General features: G+C 50.3%; 1 protein-coding gene across 2 annotated transcripts in view; it reads right to left on the reverse strand.

The window, feature by feature from the left end:
* Positions 1-27,351, reverse strand: part of LOC138580836 (serine/arginine repetitive matrix protein 2-like) — a 1,087,536-nt gene that overhangs the window by 239,043 nt on the left and 821,142 nt on the right. For both annotated transcript variants that reach the window (XM_069651699.1, XM_069651698.1), the window contains exon 11: positions 316-1,092. In XM_069651699.1, the coding sequence (XP_069507800.1) occupies positions 316-1,092 (777 nt within the window). The remainder of the gene's footprint in view (positions 1-315; positions 1,093-27,351) is intronic.

The following is a 27,351-nucleotide window of genomic DNA, read 5'->3' on the forward strand; positions in this document are numbered from 1 at the left end:
AGGATAGCATAAATAGGAAACCCTGTATAGCATAAATAGGAAAAGCTGTAGAACAAAACCTTTATCCATTTGTAGGGGTCAGCAAGGAATGCCAATCAAGGCAAACGCTTAAACGCCACTGCCAGCATGCTCACTAACCCCAGTAGAGAGCCGCCTTATCTTATTGGGCACTAATAGATGTACCCTGTCTATATGTACAAAAGCATTTAGACCATCTGCACAAGGAAATAGTGATTAACTAGCCACAAAATCGCTTCAAGGATGACTGGTTATCCTTTGACATTTAAAAGAAATAAAACCACCAATAATGCTTACCGTCTCTGTATTGGTGAGGTCTTTTTCTTGATGCTAGGCTTCGGCTGAGGCTGGGCCCTGGATTGAGAGGAGGAAGAGGATGAAGAGGAACCTGAAGAGGAAGAGGAGGAGTCTGATGAAGAGGAGCCCGAGGAGGAAGAAGAGCTACTACTACTAGAACTGGAACTGCTGGAACTACGGGATCGTCTCTTCTCCTTTGAAGTTGGAAGTGACTTAACTGTCCCAGGTTTCTCGAGCACAGGTGGCGTTGCATCCTCTACAACAGATGATGTTGCCACTGCCTTTTCCACCACACGAGGGGCAGCTTTCTCAGCCACTGATGGTGTAGCCTTCTCTGACAAAGAGGGAGCTGCCTCATTCACCTTGTTTATCGCTGGCAAAGCCACATTCTCCACCAAGGAGGACATTGCCATAGTCTGATCCTCCACAGGAGGCAGCACTTTTAAAGAAGACAACTCTTTTTCCTGAAGAGGGGTAACCTTCTCCACAGACGACGTTGCTTTCTCCACAACCGGCACCACCTTCACTGGCAATTCCTTCTCCAAAAATGCAGATGCTGGGGTGGTCACCCTATTAATGATGGGAGATTCATCCTTTGAGGGTGTGGACCCAAATTCAACCAAATCCTTCTCCACAAAGGACACCAATGCTCCATCATCCAAAGGGGGCTGCACCATCTCCAGCACAGGCTTTTTATCCAGCAACAAAGCCCCCACCACAAATGGCAACTCCTTCTCCTTTGGAGACTGAATTTCCTTCACCACTGGACTTGGGCTCCTGGAAACAAAATAAACAAATTAACTATATGTTCCCTACACTCAATGGGAATATTGATGCATTATGAAACTTGGCTTGTTGAGAGCATGAGATGAATGATAAGTTAAAGGAGTAGAAGAAATAAGTTACCTGTAACTCCGGTTCTCCAGTATTGGTATCTTTGATAGATTCACTTGCTGTGAATATTCCCCGCCAGGCTGGGAATCCTCAGTAACAGCAGTTTAAACTTGAATTGAAAACTTTTTAGTCACTTTTATGCTCCAGTCATTTTGGGTCCTTCTACCCACAGCCAATAGGAAAACCTCCCGTCAGCCATCTTCAGATTTGGCAGCGCACGTTGAGTGGCAGTAAGAGCCAACAGATGAGCCATGCGGGGTAGGTGGGAGGGTTGCTTGTGAATCTATGAAAGATGCCAATGCTGGAGAACAGGAGTTACAGGTAACTTATTCCTTCTCCAGCATTGGATCTTTCATAGGTTCACATGCTGTGAATAGATTAAAAAGCAGCATTGCAATAAGAAACCATGGGCAGAGGTAAGCTCCCAGCATAACCTACCACTGGAGACTTACCCACCTCACGCAAAAAAGATTCTGCAGAACCGACGGCTGACTTTAGAGTCTTCTGCAGAATGTCTGTCGACACAACAGAACCTGGTGAAATTATGAACCGATCGCCAGGTGGCTGCACAGCATGCGTCAGCCAGCGGAATTCTGGAGAGAAAAGCTGTGGTTGCAAACACTGTTCTGGTAGAATGAGTCTGGAGCCTTCTGGGAAGAGGTCTGTCGGCTTGCTGATGGCAGAACGAGATAAAGGTAGCAATCCATCTTTCAATGGAGGACTTCGAGAGAGCCTTCCCAGGACCAGACGGTCCAAATGAAACAAATAACAGATGCGTTGTGTGGAAGGATTTAGCACGTGCCTTAGTACTTTGATATTTTATTTCTATCGCGCTCGTACACAAGTGTTTCAGAGCGCTACAAGGGAAGGGAAGGGAACAGGGGTGAACAAAACAGCGATCTTACTAGGCCCAGTGACAATGAGAATGTGCAAGTGCATGGGAGAGGGGGAGGGGAAAAGTGCATGGAAGAGGGGAAAAGTGGAAAGTGCGAAGCAGAGGAGAAACAGATAAATAATAAAGGCAACAAACAGTGGAAGTGCAGCCAGCAATTTGCAAATGATAGGTTTAAGGCAGCAGACAGGGTAGGTCTGATAAGTGCACGAAGAAAAAGGGGGGGGGGCTGTATGGGTAAAGATAGACCCCAGTGCAAGGGGCAGTGCGGGAGGGTGGCAGGGGAGCAGGTACCTGGGCCCGGCGGACAGATGGTGGCCAGGTGCACGATGCCAAGAGAGAACAGATCAGCAGGGGAGAGGGGGAGCGAAGGAAGAAGAAAAGAAGGTCTTGAGGTGCTTCTGGAACCTGAGATGGTTCTCCAAGTTTGAGTGGCAGGGAGGCTATTTCAGAGGGAGGCCCCAGCAAAAGACAGATCTACCCCCAGCTCGTTTCTTTGAAAAACGACTGACCTCGAGGGAGGTGGAGGAGCAAAGAGCTCGAGAGCGGAGGTATTTGCGGAGGGATAGCTGAAGGCATTTTAGACCCAGGCCCCAGAAAGCCTTGTGAACAATGCAGAGGGTTTTTAATTTAATCCTTGCATCCACTGGGAACCAATGGAGAGATTTCAGAGCTGGAGAGATACGAGCCCAGGGCTTGATGCCAAGGACAAGTCTTGCAGTCCTGTTCTGGATTAGTTGCAGTGGGCAGAGAGTAGAGGCAGGTAGATTTAGATAGAGGCTGTTACAATAGTCCAAGCTAGAGAGAACCAGAGCTCAGGATACCATGAGCTTCTGGGGGAAGGAGAGGAAAGAGGTGCAGTAGGAAATTTTACTTTTTAGAGACCTCCAAAATGTGGGTAGAGACGGAAAGGGGGGGGGGGGTGTCAAAGATGACCTCGAGGTTCTTAGCCTCACAGGTGGGGGGAGAGTGAGGGGAAAGGATGGTGAAGGTGCGACGATGAGGAAGATCTCCGTCTTGCTGGCATTCAGACAAAGATCATTGGCGGCACACCAATCTTGAATGGCAGTTAGGCAATCAGAGATTAGAGAGGGTGAGGAGGTGACAGAGGGCAGCCCGAAAATGAGGAGTTCATCAACGTAGCACTGGAAATTTGAGCAGAGAGTGGCAATGCAGTGGGCGAGAGTTGCCAGGTATTGGTTGAAAAGCCAGGGCGAGAGGTTAGACTCCTGGGGATCTGAGGGGAAAGAGTACAGCCAGGCCAGAGCCTGATCAGTGATATCCAGGTTTTCACAGACTGTTGAGCAGGGTGGTATGGTTGACTGTGTCAAAGTCAGAAGAGAGATCGAAGAGGATGAGGACAGAGGGAATGTTGGAGAGCAGATCTTCACGGATGTTCAGAGCAGTTTCCATGCTTCTGGCAGCTCTGAAGCCAGACTGGTGGTCATGGAGACAGCCAAAACAATTGGAATGAAGGTTAAGCTGAGAGATGGCCAACTTTTCCTGGAGTTTGCCCAGAAAGGGAGTAATGGAAATTGGGCGATAGTTAGCTGACAAGAAGGATCAGCTGTGGGTTTCTTGAGAAGAGGATGCACAAAAGAGTGCTTCAGAGTGGAGAGGAAGGATCCCGAGGCAAAGGAGTGGTTGCAAAAATCTGCAAGGGCCAGAGCGAGGGTGTCAATGTGGTCCTGGATGGTTTTAGAGGAACAGGGATGAACCTGTTTTGACAAGGCTTTCATAGATCGCACTTGTCTAGCGACCGCGTCAGGGGAGAAAAGAGGAAAGGACGAGAAGGATGGTGCGCGATTGGGGGGGGTTGGCTAAAGGAGGATCAGAAAGCACACATGGGAGAGGAGGGTGTGGGTGGAGAGGGTGGACAGGATGAAGTGAGAGGCTAGGGCATTGCAAAGAGCCTGGGAGGCAACAAGAGGGGTAGAGACTGCAGCAGGGTTGGCCGGCTCATCACAGATTTTAAAGAGTTTGGCTGAGTTGTTAGATGCCGCAGAGACAAGCTTGTATGTGGAATCTTCTTGGTGAGGACAGTCGGTATTGTCTTTGTAGCAGGCGACAGGCCAGTTTGTCAGAGGATGAACAGGAAGACCTCCATTTCTTCTCAGCCGCCCTACACTTACGTTTAAGTGTAGCTAGGTCAGAGTCATACCAGGAATTGCACTTGGCTTTGAACTTCAAACGGATCCTCATGACAGGGGCAAGAGCATCACGTGTATCAGAAATTGGAGAGTAGCAGAGACCGGGCTGTGTCAGGATGTATTAGTATTTATTTATATTGCGCACCTAACCCCTAGCAGGGTAGCAAGGCGCAGAGGCAACAAGAGGAATGCAAAGCTTGGTTACATACAAGGAATGAAGTCCAGCCGTGGTTACAGTGCTGGATGCGTAAAAAGAAACCATGCACAATGAGGCATGGGCTACAGAAATATACAATATAAGTAATACTATATACAATAAATCGGTTGTCTCATGAAAGCTGCTGTCTCGACTACACTGAGCAGTTGACAACCTAAATGTACATATTTACAATCACAGTGGTGGAGCATTAGGGTAGCAAGAGGTTGTTATGTGTCGCGAGTCTTGAGCCAATGGATGGTCTTAGTAGGGGAGGTCCTCCCTGCAAGGTGGTGGAAGGGAGTTCCAGTATTGTGCTGCTTTAACAGGAAAGCTGTTCCCACCCGACATAGAACGTTTAAACCTGGGCACCAGGACGATATTGGAGATGGCCATTCTAGAGGGGCGAGAGGAGGTAGTTCTGGTGAATCTAGTGATTAGGTATTGAGGGGCTGCTTGGTGGAGGCATTTGTGGGTCAGGGAAACCGACTTGAGGAATATTTTATCTTTGGTAGAAAGCCAGTTGACAGACCTTCTAGAATCAGAGATGTGGACTTTCTTTGGGATACTGAGGGCCGCTCTTAGGGCGTTGTTTTGGAGGATCTGAATTTTGTTCGGAATATATTTGTTGCATCCTACATAAATCGCGTTGCAATAGTCCAGCTTGGACAGGATCAGAGCCCTGGCTAGGGTGATAGTTAGACGGGGAGAGAAAAGGTTTGGCTGCTCTGATGAGTTTGCATGTATAAGATGTGGCGGATGCCATAGCATTAACTTGTTTTTTTAAAGGTGAGAGTGGAGTCTAGGTAGAAACCAAGGGTTTTATCCTCCTTGGCTACCGTGATCTTATTGTTGTCAATTACGAAGGAGGAGTAGTTTTGGTCTAGTTTGTTAAGGTTATGTGAGGACCCTAGAATGAGGAGTTCTGTTTTGTCGTCATTCAGGCATAGACCGTGTGAGGCCATCCATGCCTGGATGATGAGGTATACTTTGTTGACGAAAGCCAAATCCTTGTCATAATCCCCCGTCAACGGGATGAGGATCTGGGTATCATCGGCATAGTTGGTGTAGGTGATACCCAGACCATCTAGATCATCAAAAAGGGGCTTCGTGAAGATGTTCTACAGGGTCGGGGAGACACAAGAACCCTGCGGCACGCCACAGGTGATGGGTGTAGGGTCGGCTGCTGCTAGTAGGGAAAAGACTCATCGTGCGATTATTTAGAAAGGATTGGATCCAGTCAGTTGCCTCTTGAGTGAAGTGGGCGGCTTTTTGAAGGTGGTCACATAGGATCTCGTGGTCGACCAGGTTGAAGGCAGCCGAGAGATCAAGAAGTAGCAGTAGTGCCACCTTACCCTGATCTCTGAGCTCATCTAGCTGTGCCTTAAGATCTACGAGTGCGGTTTCAGTGCCGTGTTGAGGCCTGAAACCAGATTGTCTGACTCCTAAGAGGTGGAAGTGCTCAAGGTACTGTTGGATTTGTTGGTATGCTATTTTGTCGAGGATTTTAAGAAGGAACGGTACTGTGGTGATGGGGCGGTAATTAGTTGGAGTAGAGGGGTCTAAATTAGGTTTTTTGAGCAGGGGGAGGACCCATGATTGTTTGTTCGGTACGCTGCCTGATGTGAATGACGCATTTATTAGTTTGGTAATAAATGGTGCGAGATCACAAGTCGCATCCTTTATCAATTGTGCAGGGCATAGGTCCCCGTGGCAGTTCGAAGGTTTGAGGGTGAGAATGACCTTTCCTACCTCTTTGGTGGATACTCTGTGGAAGTTGAAATGGGGAATGTGCACAGGGGTGTGTGTCTGAATTGGGTATATCTTTTTAGGGGTGGGGATGTTGGGTTTAGTAGAAGAGAGAAGGGAGTCCTTTTTAATGTTCATCTTTGTCTTGAGAGAGGAGATTTTGTTAGCTAAGGCATTTTGTATATCCGTGCACCAGTATTTGTCCATGAGGCACGAGTCAGGAGCTTGGATGGGAGATTCAACGTCTTAGTATTGTAAAGAGCTCTCTGATGTTGGATTTGGTTTGTGAGATTCGAGTGCTGTAGGAAGTATGTTTGGCCAGGATGATTTCTTTTTTATAATGAGGCTAGTCTACTCAAGTTTTTCTTGTTTTATTCTGAAGGAAGTGCTCTCCAAATTTTTTCACAGCGTCGCTTTTCCTGTCTAAGGGCTTTAAAATGAGGAGAAAACCAGGCGTTGATGTGTTTTCTTGGTTTGCTCTTTTTTAACTTCAGTGGGGCTATGGCATCAAGAGATGAAAGCATGACTCTGTTGTATATGTCTACCATCATTAAGGGATCTAAGTGGTCCGGAATGGCATTCAAGGTTGGTACGATTAATGGGATCAAATTTTCGGGGGTGATGTTCTTTTTATTTCTGGTCTGAACTGCTGGAGCTATGCTGTCAATTTGCGCTGGTGATGGCTCTAAGGTGAACGAGATCAGGCGATGGTCTGTCCAGGGCTGTGGAAGTATAGAAGAGATCAAGACTGGGTAATTGTGCACAGCTAGCCAGTCCAGGGTTCTACCTTTGGTATGAGTGGGCACAGTGATCCTCTGGGTGAAACACAGTTCCTCTAATGTATTATTAATTATTGTGGCGTTAGCATCTGCGGGGTCGCTAAAACCAAGGTTAAAGTCTCCTAGTACGATACTTTGTGAGGAGTTCTTAAGTTTATTTGATAGGATATTTGTGAGGTCTTCTTCAAAATGACCCTAAGGGGCCAGGTGGACGGTAAATAATGTGAATAGAGCTGGATTGTGTATTAGATAAGGTTAACTTTGCAGTTAAGGATTCACAAGATCCTATGTTGGCTGGTGACTCAATGGTCAGAGGGAGTTTAGTTTTAGCTATAATGGCAAGACCTCCGCCTCGAGAGGCGGTACGATCAAGTCCAAGTCTTCATTGTGGAGTAGATCAGCAATGTCTGTAGCGTGAGCTACCATGGAGCGAGCGTTTCAGTGCTCCCTTGGTCTCGGGTTGTACTGGTTTTAAAAGGTGGTAGTGAGGATTTGTGTGTCTTTCGGGGTGTGGATAGGTTCACAATAGAGTCTACTGTTTACTTGAAGAGGGTGCTGGGCGGGTCTGTGGGGGCTAGTAATAGCTTTGCTGTGAGCTGATTTGGTTAAGGGGTCAAAGCCTTGGGAGCCTTGCACGTAGTTTGAGGTTCCTCTGGAGGACAGTGCAGGGTGCAGAGATCATATCAGTTGGTCTGTGGAAATTCAGTGGGGGCTCGTGTGTGGGTGAGTTTGGTATCATGGTCGGTTATTGGATATTCATAGTATAAAGAAGTGACCCAAGTATCACAGTATAGAGCGTATGGAGATACATTGTGTACGTAGATAGGATATGTGCAGGGTGGTTGTTGGTAGTTAGCATACAGACGTGAGGCACCTGGGTATGAAAAGCAACAGTATGAATGCAGGGGCAGTAACACCACAGGAGGGCTAAATGCAATTCAGGGCGCAGGGCACCTCTAGGCTAGTTGATGCTAAATATAGATACATTTGGGTGCGATGCAGCCATCGAGTGTCGTAGTACACCCTAGATAAAGTACATAGTATAATATTACTGCTGAGCAGTAGGCGCTAAATGACACAGTAGGGCTAGAAAACCATTATCACAAGACATACAGAGACATCACCCACAAGAAACATTTGGCAGTGGGAGTAGGTGATTCAGCTTAGGGCATGGTCAGGCTGCTAAGGCATAGGCAGTTCATGTTAAGAGAGTGGTCACACGTATGTACACCGAGGCAAGTTTGGGCTACTGTGGCAGTGCAGTGTCTGAAAAGGGGTGGAAGAGTACCTTGTATGCGGAGGGCCAGGGGGTCTGGCAGACGGCAGTCATGGCACCGAACAGGCAAAAAACAGGTGCTGGCCTTGCCTCCCGTGGGCCTTGGGGAGGCCATGTGAGACAGCCAAAGGTGAAGGGAGGGGGAATTGGCGGCAAAAGCCGCAACTAACACACGCTTCATGGGCTGGATGTCCGAGAAGGTAGGTGGCAGGGAGAGATAAGGAGGGAGTGATCGCTCCAGGAGAGAGGAGTGGTCAGAGGGATGGAGAGTGGGAGATCAGAGGAGATCAAGACATTGAGTGTGTGCCCTTGAAGGCACGCACCACGCCCAGCATGTTCAGAGTACATTCAGCTGGAGACGTGGGTGTGCCAAATCTTAGGCAAGATTGTATGCAGTAACCCTGTGGGAGATTGCACCAGCCATGTCCTCTTGGCAATAGGAACCCAACCTTTGGTACAAGTCTGTACTACACAAGTTGGTAGAGTGACTGAGCAGCCAGGCTTTTCTCAAGAGGGGTCAATGTGAGCTGTAGGGTTATAACAGAGTTTCACAGTGATAAGTATTCAAACACTTCAAGGTTTCTTGATTAAATATTTATTAGTTTACCAGTCAGTTTTAAAATAAGCCTTCTTTAGAAGGGAGGGGGAATATGTAGCACTTAAATATATTTAAAAATACACACTGTCAATAAATCAGTAGATACCCTTTGGGGATGGCACACAGACTCTTACTACAACGTGAGGCGACTTCAATAGTTCGGACACTGGACATTGATCTATCACTGGTAAATTTTAACAAAGTTACTCACTTTAGTGACTGCCTTACTCCTAGTACATAGTCCCCTTTCCTCCATACTTGTGGGACATTCCGTCCTTCGGGACTGTAGCCCTTTTGATAAAAAGCATAAAAACTGAAAAAAAAATGTCCTTTTTATGTGGGGTACTGCACGTGGCCGTAAGTAATAATAGAAGATACGTATTAGAGGGGATGGCAGGTGGGCGTATGGAAGAACAGGGACTAGGAGTAAGGTAGTCACTACAGTGAGTAACTTTGTTGTACTCCTACGTTCTGTCCCCTTTCCTCCATACTTGTGGGAGATTCCAAAGCACTCCTCACAGGTAATACGGGTGGATAGAACTTCCTTACTGAAAAAGGTTTTTAAGAACAGCCTGGCCGAATTGAGCATCGGCCCTGGAGCTCAGGTCCAAGCAGTAATGCTTAGAAGAAGTTGATGGGGAAGCCCACGTAGCTGCCTTGGCAATGGTATCCCAAGGAACCATTGGAATAATTTTGGAAGGCAACAGCAGCCGCTTTGCCACGTACAAGATGGGCATGAATGCCCTTCGGAGGTTGAAGGTCCTGAATGGTATACGCTTCTGAAATACAGGCGACAATCCATCGGGAGAAAGTAGCCTTTGAAGCAGGTTTCCCTTTCCGGTCTCCGAATGTAACAAAGAGTTGAGGAGCCCCCAAGTCCAGTTCTGTCCAGATAGAACTTCAGAGCTCATCTGACATCTAAATTGAGTAATACTCTCAGCGTCTGAGTCCGGGTTAGAAAAAAAGACAGGTAATGAGATCGATTGATGCAAATGAAAAATCAGTCACTACTTTAAGAAGTAAAGGACGAGTGCGGAGCACAACCTTATCGTTATGGAAGGTAAGGAATGGTGTTCCACGGACAAGGCTTGAAGCTCACTTACTTGCCTTGCCGAAGTCACTGCAACGAAAAAGGCAACATTCCAAGAAAGGTACTTTATGTACTCAAATGGTTTATGGCATAAGGCAGTCAGGACCACATTTAAATCCCACCTTGGATGAGGATTGCGTACAGGTGGAAAAAGATGCAATAAACCTGCGACATGCCTTTTAATAGCAGGATTCGTCAAAGAAAAGGAACAGGTGTCAGTGGACAGGTAGGTGGCAATAGCCGACAGGTCCTACAAGACATGAATGCCTGAAGCAGCCAGATGAGACATGAACGGAAGGACAGTGTCAATCGTAGCATGTCTGGGGTCCAGTTGCTTAACTAAACACCAGTAACAAAACGGAGCCACTGGCTCCTATACTGACACCTCATAGAAGGCTTCCAGGGCGCTTGGATAATGCACATATTGTCCTCAGACAGGTTAAACTGCGCTAGGGATTTGAATTCAGGCACCAGGCCGCCAAGCTGAATGATTGGGGGGAGGAGTGCCACATCTGCTGATCACACTGGTGAAGCAGGTTGGGAATCAACGGCAGTCTGATTGGAGGACAAATTGACAGATGCTGAAGTTCTGAAAACCCGAATCTGGCTGGCCACCAAGGAGCTATGAAAAGGAGCGCAATTCAATGCATTCCTGAGCTTGCAAAGTGACTAATGAAACAAAGGAAGAGGCGGGAAGACATATGGCTTCATGTTGTGCCACAAAATCTCGAGAGCATCCCGTAGAGAGGAGGCCCCGAGACCGTTCCTGGATGCATAAAGAGGAAGTTTCCGGTTTGTGGCAGTCACAAAAAGGTCCACTTCTGGCGTGCCCCATTGGCGAAAGACATTGGCGATGACTTCCAGGTTCAGTTCCCACTCGTAGCTGGCCGCTGTCTGCCGGCTGAGTGAGTCTGCAGTCACATTGAGTTGCCCCGGAATGTGTACCGCCAGCAGCCAAATGATGTGCTGGATGGCCTATTCCCAAACCTGAATGGCAAGGTCCACAAGAGGTGGTGACTTGGTACCACCCAGCTTGTTGATATAAAACATTGACACAGAGGCACATTGAACGTGTTACGGTGTTGGCAGGTTCGTCGTGGGAACCCTTAGAGAAAACTGGTATACCTATTAGGCCTGCAAGGCACGTCAGGAGAAATCCTGGTGGTTGAGCTGCTAGAGCACCTCCCGGACAGAGAAGACCCCGGGAAGGACCCCCCCCCCTCCCCTCGGCCAGGGCGCCCTAGAAAGTAAGGAATTTACCGGGCATCTCTTCTTTTTCGTCGATGAAAAGCTCAAGAGGAGGTGGAGGAACACGCTGAAAGACGTCCTCCCACCCAAGAAGACTGCGCTAGAGTGCCCAGACGGAAAGGGAATCGCAGTAGAAGCACGAATCCCAGCGACGGTCCGGCCCGAGACACTCCAAGCAAAGGGAATGGGGATCCGCCCTAGTGAAGCGACATTCGCATGACCAGGACACAAATCCCAGACGCTCTGGCATAGACGGATGTTAGGGAGAATTCTCAAAAATGTGGTAATTCCCTTCACCTTAGAGGCCCACAGCAACTTTGCTGGATTTTGGAGGACTATTTTTTATCTGGAGGGAGTGTGACCCCTTTTCCCACTCATGTATTTTGATGTGCGTTTTACTCTTGTGTTTTATTTGGTTATGGAGTCTAAACAACTCCATAGGCAGCATCTTCTCATTTGTGTTACACAGCACACTCAGTGCAGTGGCACAGGGAAGCCTTTCAGGCTTTCCCAAGGTTTAAATACCTTCTCTGGGATAAACTACTGTTTCCCAGAGTAAGCAAACTGAAATTGAATTTACTAGTCTTAAATTCCTAGACCCAGCACACCCCATCTTACAATAAGGTGCTGAAGGGGTTACTTAGTATCCCATGGTCTAGATACTCATGTAGCAGTCAAATGCTACCCTTTACTCTCAGAATGGCTGGCGGCAGTGGTTTTACAACAAGCTACCATGGTTTTTCCCGGCCGCAAACTATTCGTAGCTCCGGTAATGTTAAATCACGGGAGCCATGTTTTTCAAGATGGCATCTGAGCACCCTCTGTAAAAACAGGTCCTGGTCTTTTTTCGCCATTTCTTTTTGGAAAGGTCCTTCTACAGTTTGTCTCAGCGCGCCAAACCTAGTTTGGTCCCTTTGTTACATCACCTTTGGCGGGCTTCAGGAGTGAATACCGCCTCTGGCGCCTGAGTGTTTGGGGTGGGCAGGAAGTGAGGGAGGTTCCCGAAACTCCCAGTGCTTAGTCTCCTATGAGACCCAAATGCACTCTGTGCTGATTGGCTAGCTGACTGTCCGGCAAGGACAGCCAACCTGCTGGGTGAGTGGCAGCTAGGCTGGAATGATTGGGAGAGAACTGAATAAAAGGCGAGTCTCTTGGCTTGGAAGGCGGAGGCGACCACTGGAACGAAAGAACCGAAGACTAGCTTGAAGAGGACGGCTGCTGCAACTCCTAGACCGTTGGTTTGCCCAGTGAAGCCCAGCTGCAGGTCGAATCGCCAAGTTCATCTCGACAGAGAAGCCCTGCAAAGACTCCTTTGAGTTGGTGGGCCCAATCAACTCTACAGTAAGACATCTGGATACCTATCTCAGAGCTGGTTGTATTTTCCTCAGAGCGCTGCAGGAAACCGAATAACTAGGGAGAGGGACACCAGGTTGTGTGCTTTACTTACAGCCACTGGAATCTAAGTTTGCCAGTTGCATGTTTTTTGACCAGTCCCAGTGCAGAAGTCCCCCGACGTCCTCCCTCTTGTCCCCACGACTTAGGCACAAAACAGCAGGAACTGCCAGGAACAGAAGTCACCAGCTGCATTATTTTCTTCATTGTAAGGTACTGTGAAATAAGACAGATTACTCACCTCTCGCAGTGAAAGTGCTTGAATCTTTTGCAACTCGTAGGCCAAATCAGCTTGTGACCCAACATATAATTATTCTTTTTACAAACTACTTCTGAGAATTTGTGCAAAGACTTTTCCGTTGAACTACCAGAACCGCGTTATCCTATCCAAGACTTCAGCCCATTGACTTTGGCCTAACCTACTGAATTGAATTGACTCTTCGGGTGAACTCAAAATATCTACACCGTCTAAAAATAATTTTAACCTTTTATTTTCTAATAATCTTTGCCTTTTACTCCTCTTGAAAAGTATTCTGAAATAGTATTGAAGTATATTAGTGTGCGTTACAAAATTGCCTCCTTATGAATGTTTTATAACTGACAGATAAATTAATAAGTATTTATCAAAGAAACCTTGAGTGCAAGTTTATTTGAACACCTCTGATTCTAGACTTCTTTGTAACATTACTGCTCACATTACCCTCTTGAGACGAGCCTGGCTGCTCAGCTAAGCTACCAAAACTGTGTAGTACAGACTTATACCAAAGGTTGGTTTGCTTCCACCTGTAGTCATAGTTGTGTGTAGTGGTCCCAAAGGGTATTGCATATAAACTCTACCTAACAGAGGACTAAGCGACCGCAGAATAGGAGCGCTGAGAAAAAGACTGAAGGGTGGTGTGCGGGGCTGAGCTCAGTAGGGCGGGGTTACGGCAGCGTGCAGTACCCCTCGTAGAAAGAGAAGGGCATAATTTTTTCAATGTTTATGCTGATCAAAAGTGCTCCGGTCCCGTCCCGAAGGACGGAATGTCCCACAAGTATGGAGGGACGGGACGTAGGAGTAAGAGCAATACTGAGTTTGATGTCAAAAAGGAAAAGGTCCGGCAAGGAAACAATGGTTAACAGGTAATCACTTTTGAACCACCCGATGCAATGTAGATTAACCCTTTCCCAGCTATACAAGTAAAGAAGCTAGGACTTTTTGGAGGGACAGATCAAAACACAAAGTCAGAGGTTACAAGACTCTTCCAGGAGCCGGGACAGTCAATGTCAATTGAGCAAAGTCTAGGGTAGCTGAGGCACTTCTTGAAGGAAAGTAAAAATACTTGCACAATGTTAGAGAGTTTTGTAGAAAAATAAATCGCTGTTGGGGCACGAGCTGGGAGGCTTGTGATGGGCAAAGCGGCAAGCAAATCTGCAAATGCAGGAAATGCAAGTCTCAACCGATAGCAAGCAAGCTACACAAGAGGCAAGCACCCTTTAGTTCACAGTACCTTAGGTCTGAAGAAATTGGTTCCAGCTGGCTTCTTTGTAGTATGGCAGATCCCGTTCCTGGGCCTCAGTCGCAGGGACAAGAGGGAGGACGTCTGGGGACTCGTGCACTATGATTTGAAGGTCAGCGGCAGCAATGGGTAAACTTCGATCTGTGGCACTTTGCGGTTTCAGCTTCTTGCGAATAGCAGCACTGCCGTTCTTGAGGACTTTGCTGAGAGACCAGCACTCTGTTGAGGTGTCTCAGGCTTGGCCAATCCTGCTTCGAGGGAGTCCGGATCTTCCTGGGGCTCGGGTCCGGCTGAAAAACGATGCACTCTATTCTGGTGTTCCTGTCCTTTAGCACTCGGTTCCTGCAGAAACAATGGAAGTACAGACAGCAAAGAGGATTTCCAGTTGAGATTGTCTTGGGGTCGATTGGTCCCACCAACCCACAGGGAGAAGTAGTCCTTTGCAGGGCTTCTCTAGTCGAGGTGAATTCGGAGCTTCAGCACTGCAGCAGGTCTTCACCTGGCAAACCAACAGTCCATGAGTTGCAGCAAGCTTCTCTTCTAAGTTCTTCGTCGGATTCTTTCGTTCAGTGGTCGACTGCCTTCCTTCGCAGCCTAGCTGTCACACAGCAGGGGGCTGTCCTCCAAGGACAGCCAGCCGGCCAAACACCGTTGAGTGCATTCCTGTAACCAAGGAGACAAAGCACAAGAAGTTTCGGGCACCTCACTCCCTTCCTGCCCTGCCAGACATGCTGGAGGCACTGGAGGGGCTTCACCAGTGAACCCCGCCAAAGACAAAACTAAAAAAAGGGACCAAACCTGGTTTGGCGCACAGAGTAAATCTCAAGGACCTTTACAACAAGAAATGGCGAAAAAGGAAGACCGGGCCATTTTGACATAATGGGAACCCATGGGTGCTATACTGCAGCTGCGAATGCAGTCCGCGGTAAAAACACAATGGTAGGAAAAAGTAAACCACTGCCACCAGCCATTAATTGCAGAAAGGGTAAAATAAAAGTGTTACATGAGAAAGTAGACAAAGAGGATACCAAGTATTCCCTCCAGCACTATATCTACAAAGTTACAAAAGGTAAATAAAGTCAATTTCACTTTACTGCTCTTGGAAACAGTAGTTTATCCAAGAGAAAGTATTTAAACCTTTGGCAAATCTAAAGGACTTCCCTGTGCCACTGCACTGAAGGTACTGTGTGTCACAATGTAAAAAGATTATGCCTATGGCGTTTGTCAGACTCCAAAACCAAAAGAAACAGTGCTCAAATTCAAGAAAAATACATGAGTGGGAAAAAGGTCTCACTCGCTCTAGGATAAAAATGAAAAGCCCTAAAGTCCAGCAAAAGAGCTGGGGGTCTCTAAGGTAGAAGGAGATTAGCATGTTTCAGAGAATTCTCCTTAACCCCCAAGAATACAGGCTAGGTGGAAAGCAGATGGCACCTTCAGCACAAATGTTGGTTTGGTACGTAGAACCGCCTTATCCTCATGTAACATCAGGGTGGTTTCACAGAAAATGCCTCAATTTCACTCACTCGTCTGGCAGAAGCTATGGCCACCAAGAATGCAGTTTTCCAGGAAAGGTGTTTAATAGATGCTTGGTTTATGGGCTTGAAGGGTGGCTTCGTGAGTCTTGAGTAGCACATTTATTTTTAAATTTGTATAGCGCACAAAAACCCAGAGGTATCTAGGCACTTTTTTGCTTAAGACGTTGGTTACATTTGTTTCTTATAATGGTAACAGGATGCGATCTTAAGATACATAACGTGCAGTTACAAATAGTTAATAGGAACATCTTCAGATTTGGTAGCACGTATAGTGGGAATAGGACCAAGAGAAGCGCTGTAGAGGGGTAGGCGGGAGGGTTTACATGTGAATCCATGCCAGACCCATGCTGGAGAACAACAGTTACAGGTAAGTAACTTGTTCCTTCTCCAGCATGCGGTTTGGCATGGATACACATGCTCATGAATAAAGAAAACATAGCAGTACACATGCACAACCACGCGAGGTGGCAAGGCTCAACATTAAGCATCTCTAGCCTCCTCACCAGGCTCACCTTCAAGCAAACAGGTTGCGCAGCACTGCTTGGCCGACTCTGGACTCCTCCCTGGAATCTCTGTCGACGCAGTGGAACTTCGTGCAGTTGTGCGTCAACCTCCACATAGCAGCCCTGCAGATGTCAAGTGGGGGCACACCAGACAGGAACGCCGTCTGGTTTCCAAGCAACGGTCGGTTTGCCAACCGGTGACAATGGGTGACGCAAGCAGAGAGCCACCTTGAAATGGAAACCTTGGAGAGGGCTTTCCCTTGGTTTACAGCGCCAAAGTTCACAAACAGTTGTGACGTCTTCCGAAAACTCTTCGTGCGTTCAACGTAAAACTTCAGCGCTCTAGCCACATGCAGTGAGTGCAAAGTCCTCTCAGCCGGCGACAAAGGCGTCGGAAAGAAAATCGCTAACACCAAGGGCTCGTTTAGATGAAAGTCCGACGGCACCTTGGGCATGAAGGAGGAGTGCGTCCGTAGCACTACCCTTATTTCGTGAAATTTTAAGTATTCTGTTGTACAGGAAAGGACCTGGATCTCTCCCACTCACCGTGCGAAGGTGATGGCCACAAGAAACGCCATCTTCCGAATACATAGGCTCAAACGGAGGACCAATGAGCTTAGTCAGCACCACATTGAGCTCCCACGCCGGGGCTGGAGCCTTCACTGGTGGGAATGAGCGGAAAAGTCCTTTCAGGATATCCTTGACCTGGTGGTGCGACCACAGCGACGACCGCCCCGGAGTGATCATGTAGCAGGAGATAGCTGCCAGATGAATCTTGATGGAAGCGTGCGCTAGTCCTGCTTTGGCCGGCGACATACGGCAGCACCTGAGGGGCTTGTAATCCGTAGAAGGTTTATCTTTTGTGCACGGCACCAGACGATGAACCTCTTCCACTAAGCCCTGGCCTTGGCAAGTACCTCCTTGCAGTCTGCCGGGATCTCGTATCCTCCAAACTCTAGTGCTCCAGGAGCCAGGCCTGCAAGTTCAGTGACCCTGGGTCGTGATGCAGGATCGTGCCTCCTCTGGCGAGATCTGCGACAACCAGAAGCTTGACTGGAGGGGACGCCGACAAGCCCAGAAGGTCCGAGGATCATCCTGCACCAGGACCGTCTGAGTTGATAAGTCGCAGAAGCAACGGAGGGAACGCATAGAGAAACCAGGGAAAGAATGCATCCCCCATGCTCACTGGCTGGGGAAACATGCTGGCGAACCTCCGGCACTTGGTGTTCGTCGCTGTCGCAAACAGATCGATGTGGGGATTGCCCCATCGTCAGAACAGAAGATCCACTTAATCCTGCGGAAGCTCTCACTTGTGGCACGAGCGCAGCTCCCTGCTGAGGGAGTCCGGGATTATGTTCTTCACTCCCGCCAGATGAATCGGGACGAGGAATATCCCCTGGGCCACGGCCCAGTGCCATAGGTCCTGTGTCTCTCTGGAGAGTGCTGGGATCTGGTGCACCCCTGCTTCTGGATTTAGAACATCGTGGTGGTGTTGTTCGTGAAGACCTGTACCACCTTGCCCTTGAGGGACGGAAGGAGAGACTTGAGTGCCCAAAACACTGCCCGTAGCTCCAGAATGTTGATATGTAACGACTTCACCGGCAGCCACAGGCCTCTTGCGTGGAAACCTCCGGTGTGTGCACACCACATCCTTCCAGGGAGGCGTCTGTCGTGACCGTCTCCTGATAGGGGGAGGGGGGGGGGAGGTCTGGAAGTCTGTGCCCGCTGACAGATGCAAGCGGACACCCCACCACCGTATCGCTTGACGGAACATCTCGTCGAGAGAGAGAGAGAGCTTGTCCTCTAAGCTTCCCAGTTAACTGGATTCAACGGGCGTCGAGGTACTCTTGCAGGAGCCGCATCCACAGCCTGCACAGTCGAACGAGGTATATGCATGAAGACATCATGCCAAGAAGGGATTTGATGGACCTCAACCTTGCGATCTTCAGGGTCAACAGCCGTTGCACCTTGCCCAGGATGGCCAATTTACTCTCCTCCGACGGAGACGCCAGGCACGACACTTGAGTAGAGACCCCAGAAACAGTGCGTCTTGCGATGGCACCAAGCAAGACTTTGCATAGTTCACAGATAACCCCTGCTCTGTCAGCAGCTGGATGGTTTCTGCCGTGTGAGCGACTGAGATCTCCCTCGATTTCACTCAAATGAGCCAGTCATCCAGGTAGGGGTAAACATGGATCCCTCATAGACGCAGTTGTGCCACCACTGGCACCAGGCACTTGGTGAAAACCCTTGGCGCTGACTTTAGTCAGCAGGGAAGGGCCTTGAACTGAAAGTGCTGCCCTTGAACCACAAAGCGCAGGAACCTGCGGTATCCTTTTTGGATGGGGATGTGAAGTAAGCATCCTCCAAGTCCAACAATGACAGGAAATCCCCTTCTTCCAGCTGTCCCAGCATGTGCCGACGGGTGACCATCCGGAACTTCTGTGATTTTATGTACTTGTTCAAGCGGCGGAGGTCCAGAATGGGCCTCCAACCGCCAGTCTTCTTCTTGACGAGGAAGTACTGAAAGTACACTCCAGAGCCCTGGAGCCTCTATGGGACAAGTTCTATCACGGCCTTCCTCAGCATGGCCCGCAATTCCAGCAGAATCTGAGGGAGGTGGTTTTCCTTTCTGGCCACAGGTGGTATACGAGGACACTTCCATTGGAATTCCAGAGTGTCCGTGGGCCAGCGCGTCCAGCACCCATGGTCTTCCACTTGCTGACAAAGTTTGCCAGCCGTCCTGCCACCGGGGTGCACAGATGGGGTCCCGGGCGGTTCAGTCCTGCTTTGACGTTGAGGAGCCGCTATGGGGACCTTGGCGACAACGGCGATCCTCCTTCGGCCTTGCTGCAGCCCCGGTAGACCTCCTGGGTTGAAGAGCGGGACGGTTTACGGTAGGATGACGCAAAGCCACCAAAGCTTTTGGAGGAACCCTGGGACTTTCCTCCGGTCGTCCGAAAGGACAGCCATCGCTGTTGAAGCATGGCCAAAGTGCGGGCCATCACGGTATCTGCCTGGCCTGAAGAGACCACAGTGTTGCCAAAAAAGTTATCCCCGTCGAAGGGCATATCCAACACCCTCGACTGCACACCCTTACGGAAGTTAGTGGCCTTCAACCGACCCTGGCGATGAAGGCAAACGCAGTTGCCCATTTGGTTGAACCCAGTGTCGCCGATGTCCGTGGCCACCCTGATGGCATGGTCCGATGCCACCTTGCCTTCCTGCAGAATCTCCAGCGCTTCCGCTCTTGTCAGGGAGGAAGTCCAGGAGGGGAGCGATCTTGAAACAGAGCTCCCAGTCGTAACGAGCCACAATGGCAAGGGTCGCCTTGTCTTCTTTGCTGCCGACGAGATGACTCCTCATCCCATGGAGGCCAGCTTCTTTACCTTGCTGTCTGGGGCAAAGGGGGGGGGTGGCAGAGGACGTCGACGAACCTGCAGACTTCTTCCTAGCTGCCGCCGACACCAACGAATCCAGGGAAAGGCTGTGATCTCAAGCACTTGCGTGCAGAGTCCAGCACCCTGTACTTTTTCTTGTACTGGTCCCTGTTCGCCAGGGCAGAGGACGGGTTCTTCATGAGGGACAGTCCCTTGTTCCAAATGTCGTTCAACAGCAGGACAGCACGGTCTTCCTCTTAGCTTCCCTGCGCTGGTACAGGAAGACCTCCTTCTCAGTTGGAACAACTCTGAGGCCCTCGAGATCATGGCATTAAACAAGCCAATCTCGTCAGGCGGCGAGGCTCTGGGCAGCGGGGACGGGAGATCCACTCTGCCGCCGCTGTCCGTACCCGTTGTCACCGTATCTGGTACTGTCTCGTCCCTGGGTGTAGGGGAGGGGGCAATGGATGGTAAGGAGGTTGAGGGTGAACTCTTCTAATGCGGGTGTTCTCCCGACGGCCCAGGTGCCTGAAGGATGTCTAGGCTGTGGTGACTGCAGCAGAGGGACGGTGGCAGTGCCGTAGCATCCTCTTGCTCCTGACCGCCTGGCTCCTCTTCGGTGTCTCATCAGGGTCCCACCCGTAGGACCTGGCCTGGAACTTGTCATCCAAAACGGTCTTAAGAACAGCAAGCTCCTCCTCTGAGGGGTCGGTGCCTTGCAGGACCACCGTCCCTCGATCAGGGGAGACCGTCTCAGGGAGATGACCGGCATAGTCTTCACCAGCGTCTTCTCTACGTGCAGAAAAGATGATTCCCTCCCAGCCGGCAGGGAAACTCTCGCTCTGGAGGCAGTTTCCTGAGAACCCGCATCAACGGCCTATGCCAGGGACGCCAACACTCCTTCAATGGAGGTTTTTGCCGGGTGAACCTGGGCCTTCACGACCTTGGTCACGCCAGGGGCCTTCACTGTGGGTGGGGGTGGTCAGCGCCACGCTCCCCCTTGACCTTCTCTGTCGGAGCAGACTGGGACTTCTCCAGAAGTTTACCCGGGTGCTCCCACCTCTTCGCCGAGCCGGACCGTTGGCTCGTGAATGAAGGTGCCGAAGATGCTGTGCCCGCCCAATGACGCTCCAGGTGCCCGCGGTGCCTTCTGTTGGGCCCTTTAGATTTCTTCTTGCGGCTGGGTGACTGGGGCTCACCCGACTGGAGCCACTGGTTAAGCCGTTTGCGACGGTCTTTCATGGTGCGGGGCACCATATCCTTGCAGAACGCACAGGCCTACTCCACGTGCGTCTGGTCGGTATGCAGGCATTGGAGGCACAGGGAGTGCCCATCGTCCAGGAAAATGTTCTGTAGGCCGTATCCAGGGCAAATCCTGAACAGAGGCATTGCGTCTTCCATCTTCAGCCATGTCCACGCGGCGTAGGCCTACAAGAAACTTCTGGAATCCTCCAACAAGGGAACTCAATGAAAAATCACCCTTGAGGGGGATAGAACGTTCCGCAAAACGGGTCCCTGTCAGTCTGATGGAGCTTGAGGCTCAAATCACAGAAAAAATTAGAGCAAACTAAGAAAAATCACAAACATTAAAAGCACAAGAGCTATAGCCCGAGGACTCCATACACTTGAACGTGCGGTAAAAATCTGAGGATGGCTGCCAGAGGAGGGGCTTAGGTAGAGGTCAGTCATTGGCTGGGGCAGTATGACCAAGAGCTCAGGGATTGGTTGTTAGGAGAAAGACAGTTCAGAAATGAAACCGATTTTTTTCTTTACAGAGTATTCCCAGCCTGACTACGGTGAACATTTATGAGCATGTGAATCCTTGCCAGACCGCATGCTGGAGAATACACAAACTCCTGTAAAGAAAACGCAGATTTGGTTTATGTACTATAGGTCCACAGAGCATTAACCCTAACTTCAAAAGGCCTTCCCTAAATTGTCTGGGGCCTTATGCTCAAATGTTCAGGCAAAGGTCTGCCAAAGTTTGTGATGCAGGAAACAATGAAGGTTGTGTCTCTAGGGATCAGTGAACAGCTCTAAGGGTTAGAGGACAGTGTATTTAAACAAAAAGTGTCCAACTTTCGGAAGGCTTGCACGAGCAAGCAATGGCAAAGCCAAAGATAGTAAAAGTTTTGTAAAAGTAAAGCAAACTTTTAAAGGGAGTTTAGGGGCAGGTAAGAACCACTCTAACTTATCCCCCCTTCCCAGATTCTTCATAGGACTTGGCAGGTCAATGGCAGGTCCAAGGTTGCTTTTACCACCGCCAGAATCAGTCCTTGATTCCCTTGGCTTACATGTTCAAGCTTATCTCCGGTTGGTGTCAATCACTGGTGCAAGGACTCTCGGATGAAGAATGCAGAAAAACACGATGCAGAACACCTATCAGGACTGGACTGAGGTAAGCGGTTTCGGACTGTGGTCACTGCAGTACTGCGAGGCAAATCGATACTTGTCGCAGTCGGACTTTCCCTCCTACCTTGGTTCCCCCTGACGCTAGGACTCCGAAATGTCGCAGAGTTAAGCCTTGTAGGACAAGCTGATGGTCCCTTCCAAGTTACAGGTCTCCACATCTCATCAGCGACATCGGTAACCCGGTAGCCCAAACTCCGAGCTGGTCAGCCACAGGCCGGGCCAGGGACACTTCTGATGGCTCTTCATAGGGTAGCGAGCAGACGTCAGGAATGGATGTTCCCTCCACTCCAAGGGTCGCAGATTCTTTGCACGGCTGAAGATCAATAGCAAGACAAGGCTCCTCCAAGAGAGCAGAAGTTGGCCGCCAGGCCTCCTTCAGACGGGTCTCTGGTCTCTTCACAGGTCTCACAGCTCGGCAGGAGTCTTGGCTCCTTCAGGTTACTCCAGGATCTCTGAAGAATGGGTGCAGGGGTCCTCATCCAAAAAGTCAGTAAAGAGCCGAAACTCCCACAAGCCAATAGTAGAATTAGCCCCACACCCCCCAGCAGTGGTCTCAGGACCACTGGGGGGAAGCCTCATGCATAACACTTAGACACACTGAAACCAGTTTGTGGATTGAGACCCCAGTCCCAGCCCACATCCTGCCAAAACACACACACACACACACACACACACACACACACCTCACCCCCTCTCTCCAGGTACCCGCCAAAAGCCTCTGCTTTCCCAGGCACTGCAGTCCATATAAGGATTTTCCTGGCCACACAGGCCAGGAAGAAGGCTAAAAAAATCAAGATGACTAAAGGACAAGTGAAAAACCATGTGGCAAGGCCATGTTTGGACACTAACTGCAGTTAGTAGCCAAACGCAGTAAGGCTAAAACGAAAAGCAGAAAAAAAAAAATAGTAACAAGTCACTGCTGTCAATAGCTTGCCATTTAGCACACCTAGAGTAACCAAAAATCCTTTGAGGGTTGGTCCAGGGCAAAACAAAAAGTGTACCCAATTGTACTGCATTGTACAATGATAAAAATAACCACAAGTGATAAGTTACTAAAAGTAGTAACAAAGTCGCAAGACTAAGGGAAACAATGTTTTTCAGTAATGACAACCCAAAGGACATGTCAGTTTCCCCATAACCGATGAGCAAAAGACAGTGTAGTGAAGCTTAAGGCTTCACTACACTGTAAAAAGTACAGGTCAGGATCAAAAAGTAAAAGCAAACATTTTGTGAGGGGGGGGTCCATAAAAATAGAAGGAAAGGTGCAGTAAAGAGACATCTTTGCCAGCAGCTTAGTGAATGACCCTGGGTGTTGAAGAAACACGATAAAAGCAGAAACCCAGCTCTCCTCTTCCTCCAGTTTACCCTGTGGATGGGCCCATGGAAGCAGACAACAGATCAAGGAAGACCAGCCAATCCTGCAGGTCTAGGGTCTGAAGAATCTGAACTAAGGTGACTATCTTGTACCTGTACTTATGGAAGGACAAAAGCCTCTGATCTAAGGTGGGAGTGCACCACCATCCTATGGCTTTAGAAAATAAGTTGAATACGGAACAAGTTACTTACCTGTAACTGTTGTTCTCCAGCATGGGTCTGGCATGGATTCACATGCTCATGAATATTCCCGTCGTCAGGCTGGGAATCCTCGGTAAAGAAAAATCAGTCTCAGTTTCGTTTCTGATCTGTCTTTCGTAGTAGTAACCAATCACTGATCTCTTCGTCATACAGACCACAGCCAATGACTGCCATCTCCCTAAGCCCCGCCTCTGGCAGCCATCTTCAGATTTGGTAGAACGTGAAGTGGCAGTATGACCAAGTGAAGAGCCGCAGAGGGGTAGGCGGGAGGGTTCGCATGTGAATCCATGCCAGACCCATGCTGGAGAACAACAGTTACAGGTAAGTAACTTGTTCCTTCTCCAGCATGGGCTCTGGCATGGATTCACATGCTCATGAATAAAAGAATACATGGCAGTACACACATGCACAGCCACGGGAGGTGGCAAAGGCTCAACATTAAGCATTACATCCAAAACTCAACATTAAGCAATTCTTACCTCCTCACCAGGCTCACCTTAGGCGAACAAGTCGCGCAGCACTGCTTGGCCGACCCTGGACTCCTCCCTGGAATCCCGATCGACGCAGTAGAATTTTGTGAAGGTGTGCGTCGACCTCCACGTAGCAGCCCTGCAGATGTCCAGCAAGGGCACACCATATAGGAACGCCGTGGTAGCTCTGGTGGAATTGGCTCTCGGACAGCCAGGCAGCGGTCGGTTTGCCAACCGATGACGGTACATGATACAGCCGGAGAGCCATCTGGAAATGGAAGCCTTCGAGAGAGCCTTCCCCTGATTGACAGGTCCAAAGTTCACAAAAAGTTGTGACGTCTTCCGAAAACTTTGTGCGGTCCACGTAGAACTTCAGCACTCTAGCCACATCCAGCGAGTGCAAAGTCCTTTCAGCCGGCGACGGGAAGAAAACAGGCAACACCAAGGGTTCGTTGAGGTGGAAGTCCGACGGCACCTTGGGCATGAAGGAGGGGTGCGTCCTGAGCACTACCCTTGTGTTGTGAAAAGTCAAGTACGGGGGCTTGCAAGAAAGGGCCTGGATCTCTCCCACCCGTCGTGCGGAGGTGATGGCCACAAGAAACGCTGTTTTCCACGACAAGAACTTCAACGGAGCTGAGTGCAGAGGCTCGAACGGAGGTCCCATGAGCTTGGTCAGCACCACGTTGAGCTCCCACACCGGGGCCGGGGCCTTCACCGGCGAGAACGATCTGAACAGTCCCTTCATGAATTCTTTCACCAGACGATGAGACCACAAAGACGTCCGTCCCGTGGTTCTGGTGTATTGGGAGATCGCAGCAAGATGAATCTTGATGGAAGCGTGCGCCAGTCCAGCCTTGGCCAGCGTCAGCAGGTACGGCAGTACTTGAGGAGCCGTAATCCGTAGAGGGTTAATCTTCTGTGCGTGGCACCAGAGAACCTCTTCCATTTGTGTCCGTAGCATTTAAGAGTTGAGGACGCCCTGGCCTTTGCAAGAACCTCTCTGCAGTCGGCCGGTATGTCGTAACCTCCAAACTCTAACGCTGCAGGAGCCAGGCCTGCAAGTTCAGCGATTTCGGGTCGTGATGGAGGATGACGCCTCCTTCCCTGGAGAGAAGATCCGCGTCCACTGGCAGTTTCATTGACGGGGACGCTGACAAGTCCAGAAGCTCCGGTAACCATATCTGCCTCGACCACGCAGGTGGGACGAGGATCATCCTGCACCGTGACCTCTTGAGCTGGTTGATGAGCCGGATTAGCAGCGGCAATGGAGGGAACGCATATAGGAACAGGCCCTCCCAGGGGAACGAGAAAGCATCGCCCATGCTCCTCGGCTGGGGAAACCTGCTGGCGAACCTCCGGCACTTGGAGTTCGTCGCCGTCACGAACAGATCGATCTGGGGTGTGCCCCACCGTCGGAAGAGGCGGTCCACTAGATCCTGTCGTAGTTCCCACTGGTGGCACGAGCGCAGCTCTCTGCTGAGTGAGTCGGCGATGGTGGGTTTTTTTTTCCCTGCCAGATGAAACGGCACCAGAAACATCCCTTGGGCGACGGCCCAATGCCACAGATCCTGAGCCTCCTTGGACAGGGCTGGGGATCTGGTACCGCCCTGCTTCTTGATGTAGAACATGGTAGTGGTGTTGTCGGTGAAGATCCTCACCACCTTGCCCTTGAGGGACGGAAGAAAGGACCTGAGGGCCCAAAACACTACACAGAGTTCCAGGACGTTGATATGGAGGGACTTCTCCGTCAGCAGCCAAAGGCCCCTCGCGTGCAGATTTTCAGTGTGCGCTCCCCACCCTTCCAGGGAGGCATCCGTGGTCACGGTCTTCTGGTGGCCCCGGGTCTGGAAGTCCATGCCCGCCGTCAGATGCGCACAGGTGCCCCACCACCGGATCGCTCGTCGGAAGCTCTCGTCGAGTGTGATCCTCGAAGCTGCCCGTCGTCTGGATCCAGCGAGCGTCCAGGAACTCCTGTAACGGGCGCATCCGAAGCTTGCACAGGCGGATGAGGGAAACGCAAGAAGACATCATTCCGAGGAGGGACTTGATGGACCTCATCCTGGCCGCAACCAGCATCCGCTGCACCTTGCCCAAGATGGCCCTCGTCCTTTCTTCCGACGGAGAGGCCAGGAGCGCCACTGTGTCGAGCTTCGCTCCCAGAAACAGTGCGTCTTGAGCGGGCACCAGGTGGGACTTGGCGTAGAGAATCCCAGGTCCGTGAGTAGTTGGACAGTCCTCGCTGTGTGCTCCGCGGCGAGCTCCTTTGTCTTTGCTCGGATGAGCTAGTCGTCCAGGTAGGGGTAGACGTGGATCCCCTCCAGGCGCAGCCGTGCCACCACCAGTGCGAGGCACTTGGTGAACACCCTGGGTGCCGACCTCAATCCGAAGGGAAGGGCTCTGAACTGGTAGTGACGCCCTTGGACCACGAATCTGAGAAACTTGCGGTGTCCCTTTAGGATGGGGATATGGAAGTAGGCATCCTCCAAATCCAACGACGACAGGAAATCGCCCTCCTCCAGTTGACCCAGGACGTGCTGGAGGGTGACCATCCGGAACTTCTGTGCCTTGATGAATTTGTTCAGTCGTCGTAGGTCCAGGATGGGACGCCATCCTCCCGTCTTCTTCACGAGGAAGTATCTTGAGTAAACTCCGGAGCCCCGAAGCCTCTTTGGGACGAGCTCGATGGCGCCTTTCTTGAGCATCGCCTTTACCTCCAAGAGAAGTTGAGGGACGTGATGTTCCTTCCTGGCCACGGGGGGGGGACGCGCGGGCACTTCTTTAGAAACGCGAGCGCGTGACCCTGGTCCAGGGCGTCCAGCACCCAACGGTCAGTGGAGATGGACTCCCACACGCTGACTAAGCTCGCCAGCCGCCCTCCCACCGGGGTGCTTCGGTGGGGGCCCGACCCCACGGCCGGTTCAGTCCTGCTTCGACGAGGCTTTGCTGCCTTATCCTTGGCGACGACAGCGGGGTCCGCCCGACTTGCCTCGTCCCCTGTAGGCTTCCTGTGACGACGAACGGGCCGCTTGACGATAGGTGGAAAATCTGCCGCCGGAACCTTTGGAGGAACCCTACTTGCCTCCGCCGCTCCGAAAGGGCGGCCGCCGTTGCTGGAGAACACCAAGAGCCGGGGCCGTCTCCGTGTCAGTCTTGATGGCTTGTAGGGAATCGTCCACTGTTTTCCCAAACAGGTTGTTCCCGTCGAACGGCATGTCCAAGACTCTGGTCAGCACGTCCTGACGGAAGTCAGTTGCCTTGAGCCATCCAAGCTGTCTAAGGCACACGCCGTTGCCCAACTGGCGAAATACAGTGTCAGCGATGTCCGTCGCTATCGTAATGGCGTGGTCCAACGCCACTTCTTCCTGCAAGATCTCTAGGGCCTCTGCCCTCTTGTCTGG

This window comes from Ambystoma mexicanum, chromosome 3p, assembly GCF_040938575.1.
Source record: "Ambystoma mexicanum isolate Mex_15411 chromosome 3p, UKY_AmexF1_1, whole genome shotgun sequence".
In the NCBI taxonomy this organism is placed as follows: Eukaryota; Metazoa; Chordata; class Amphibia; order Caudata; family Ambystomatidae; genus Ambystoma; species Ambystoma mexicanum.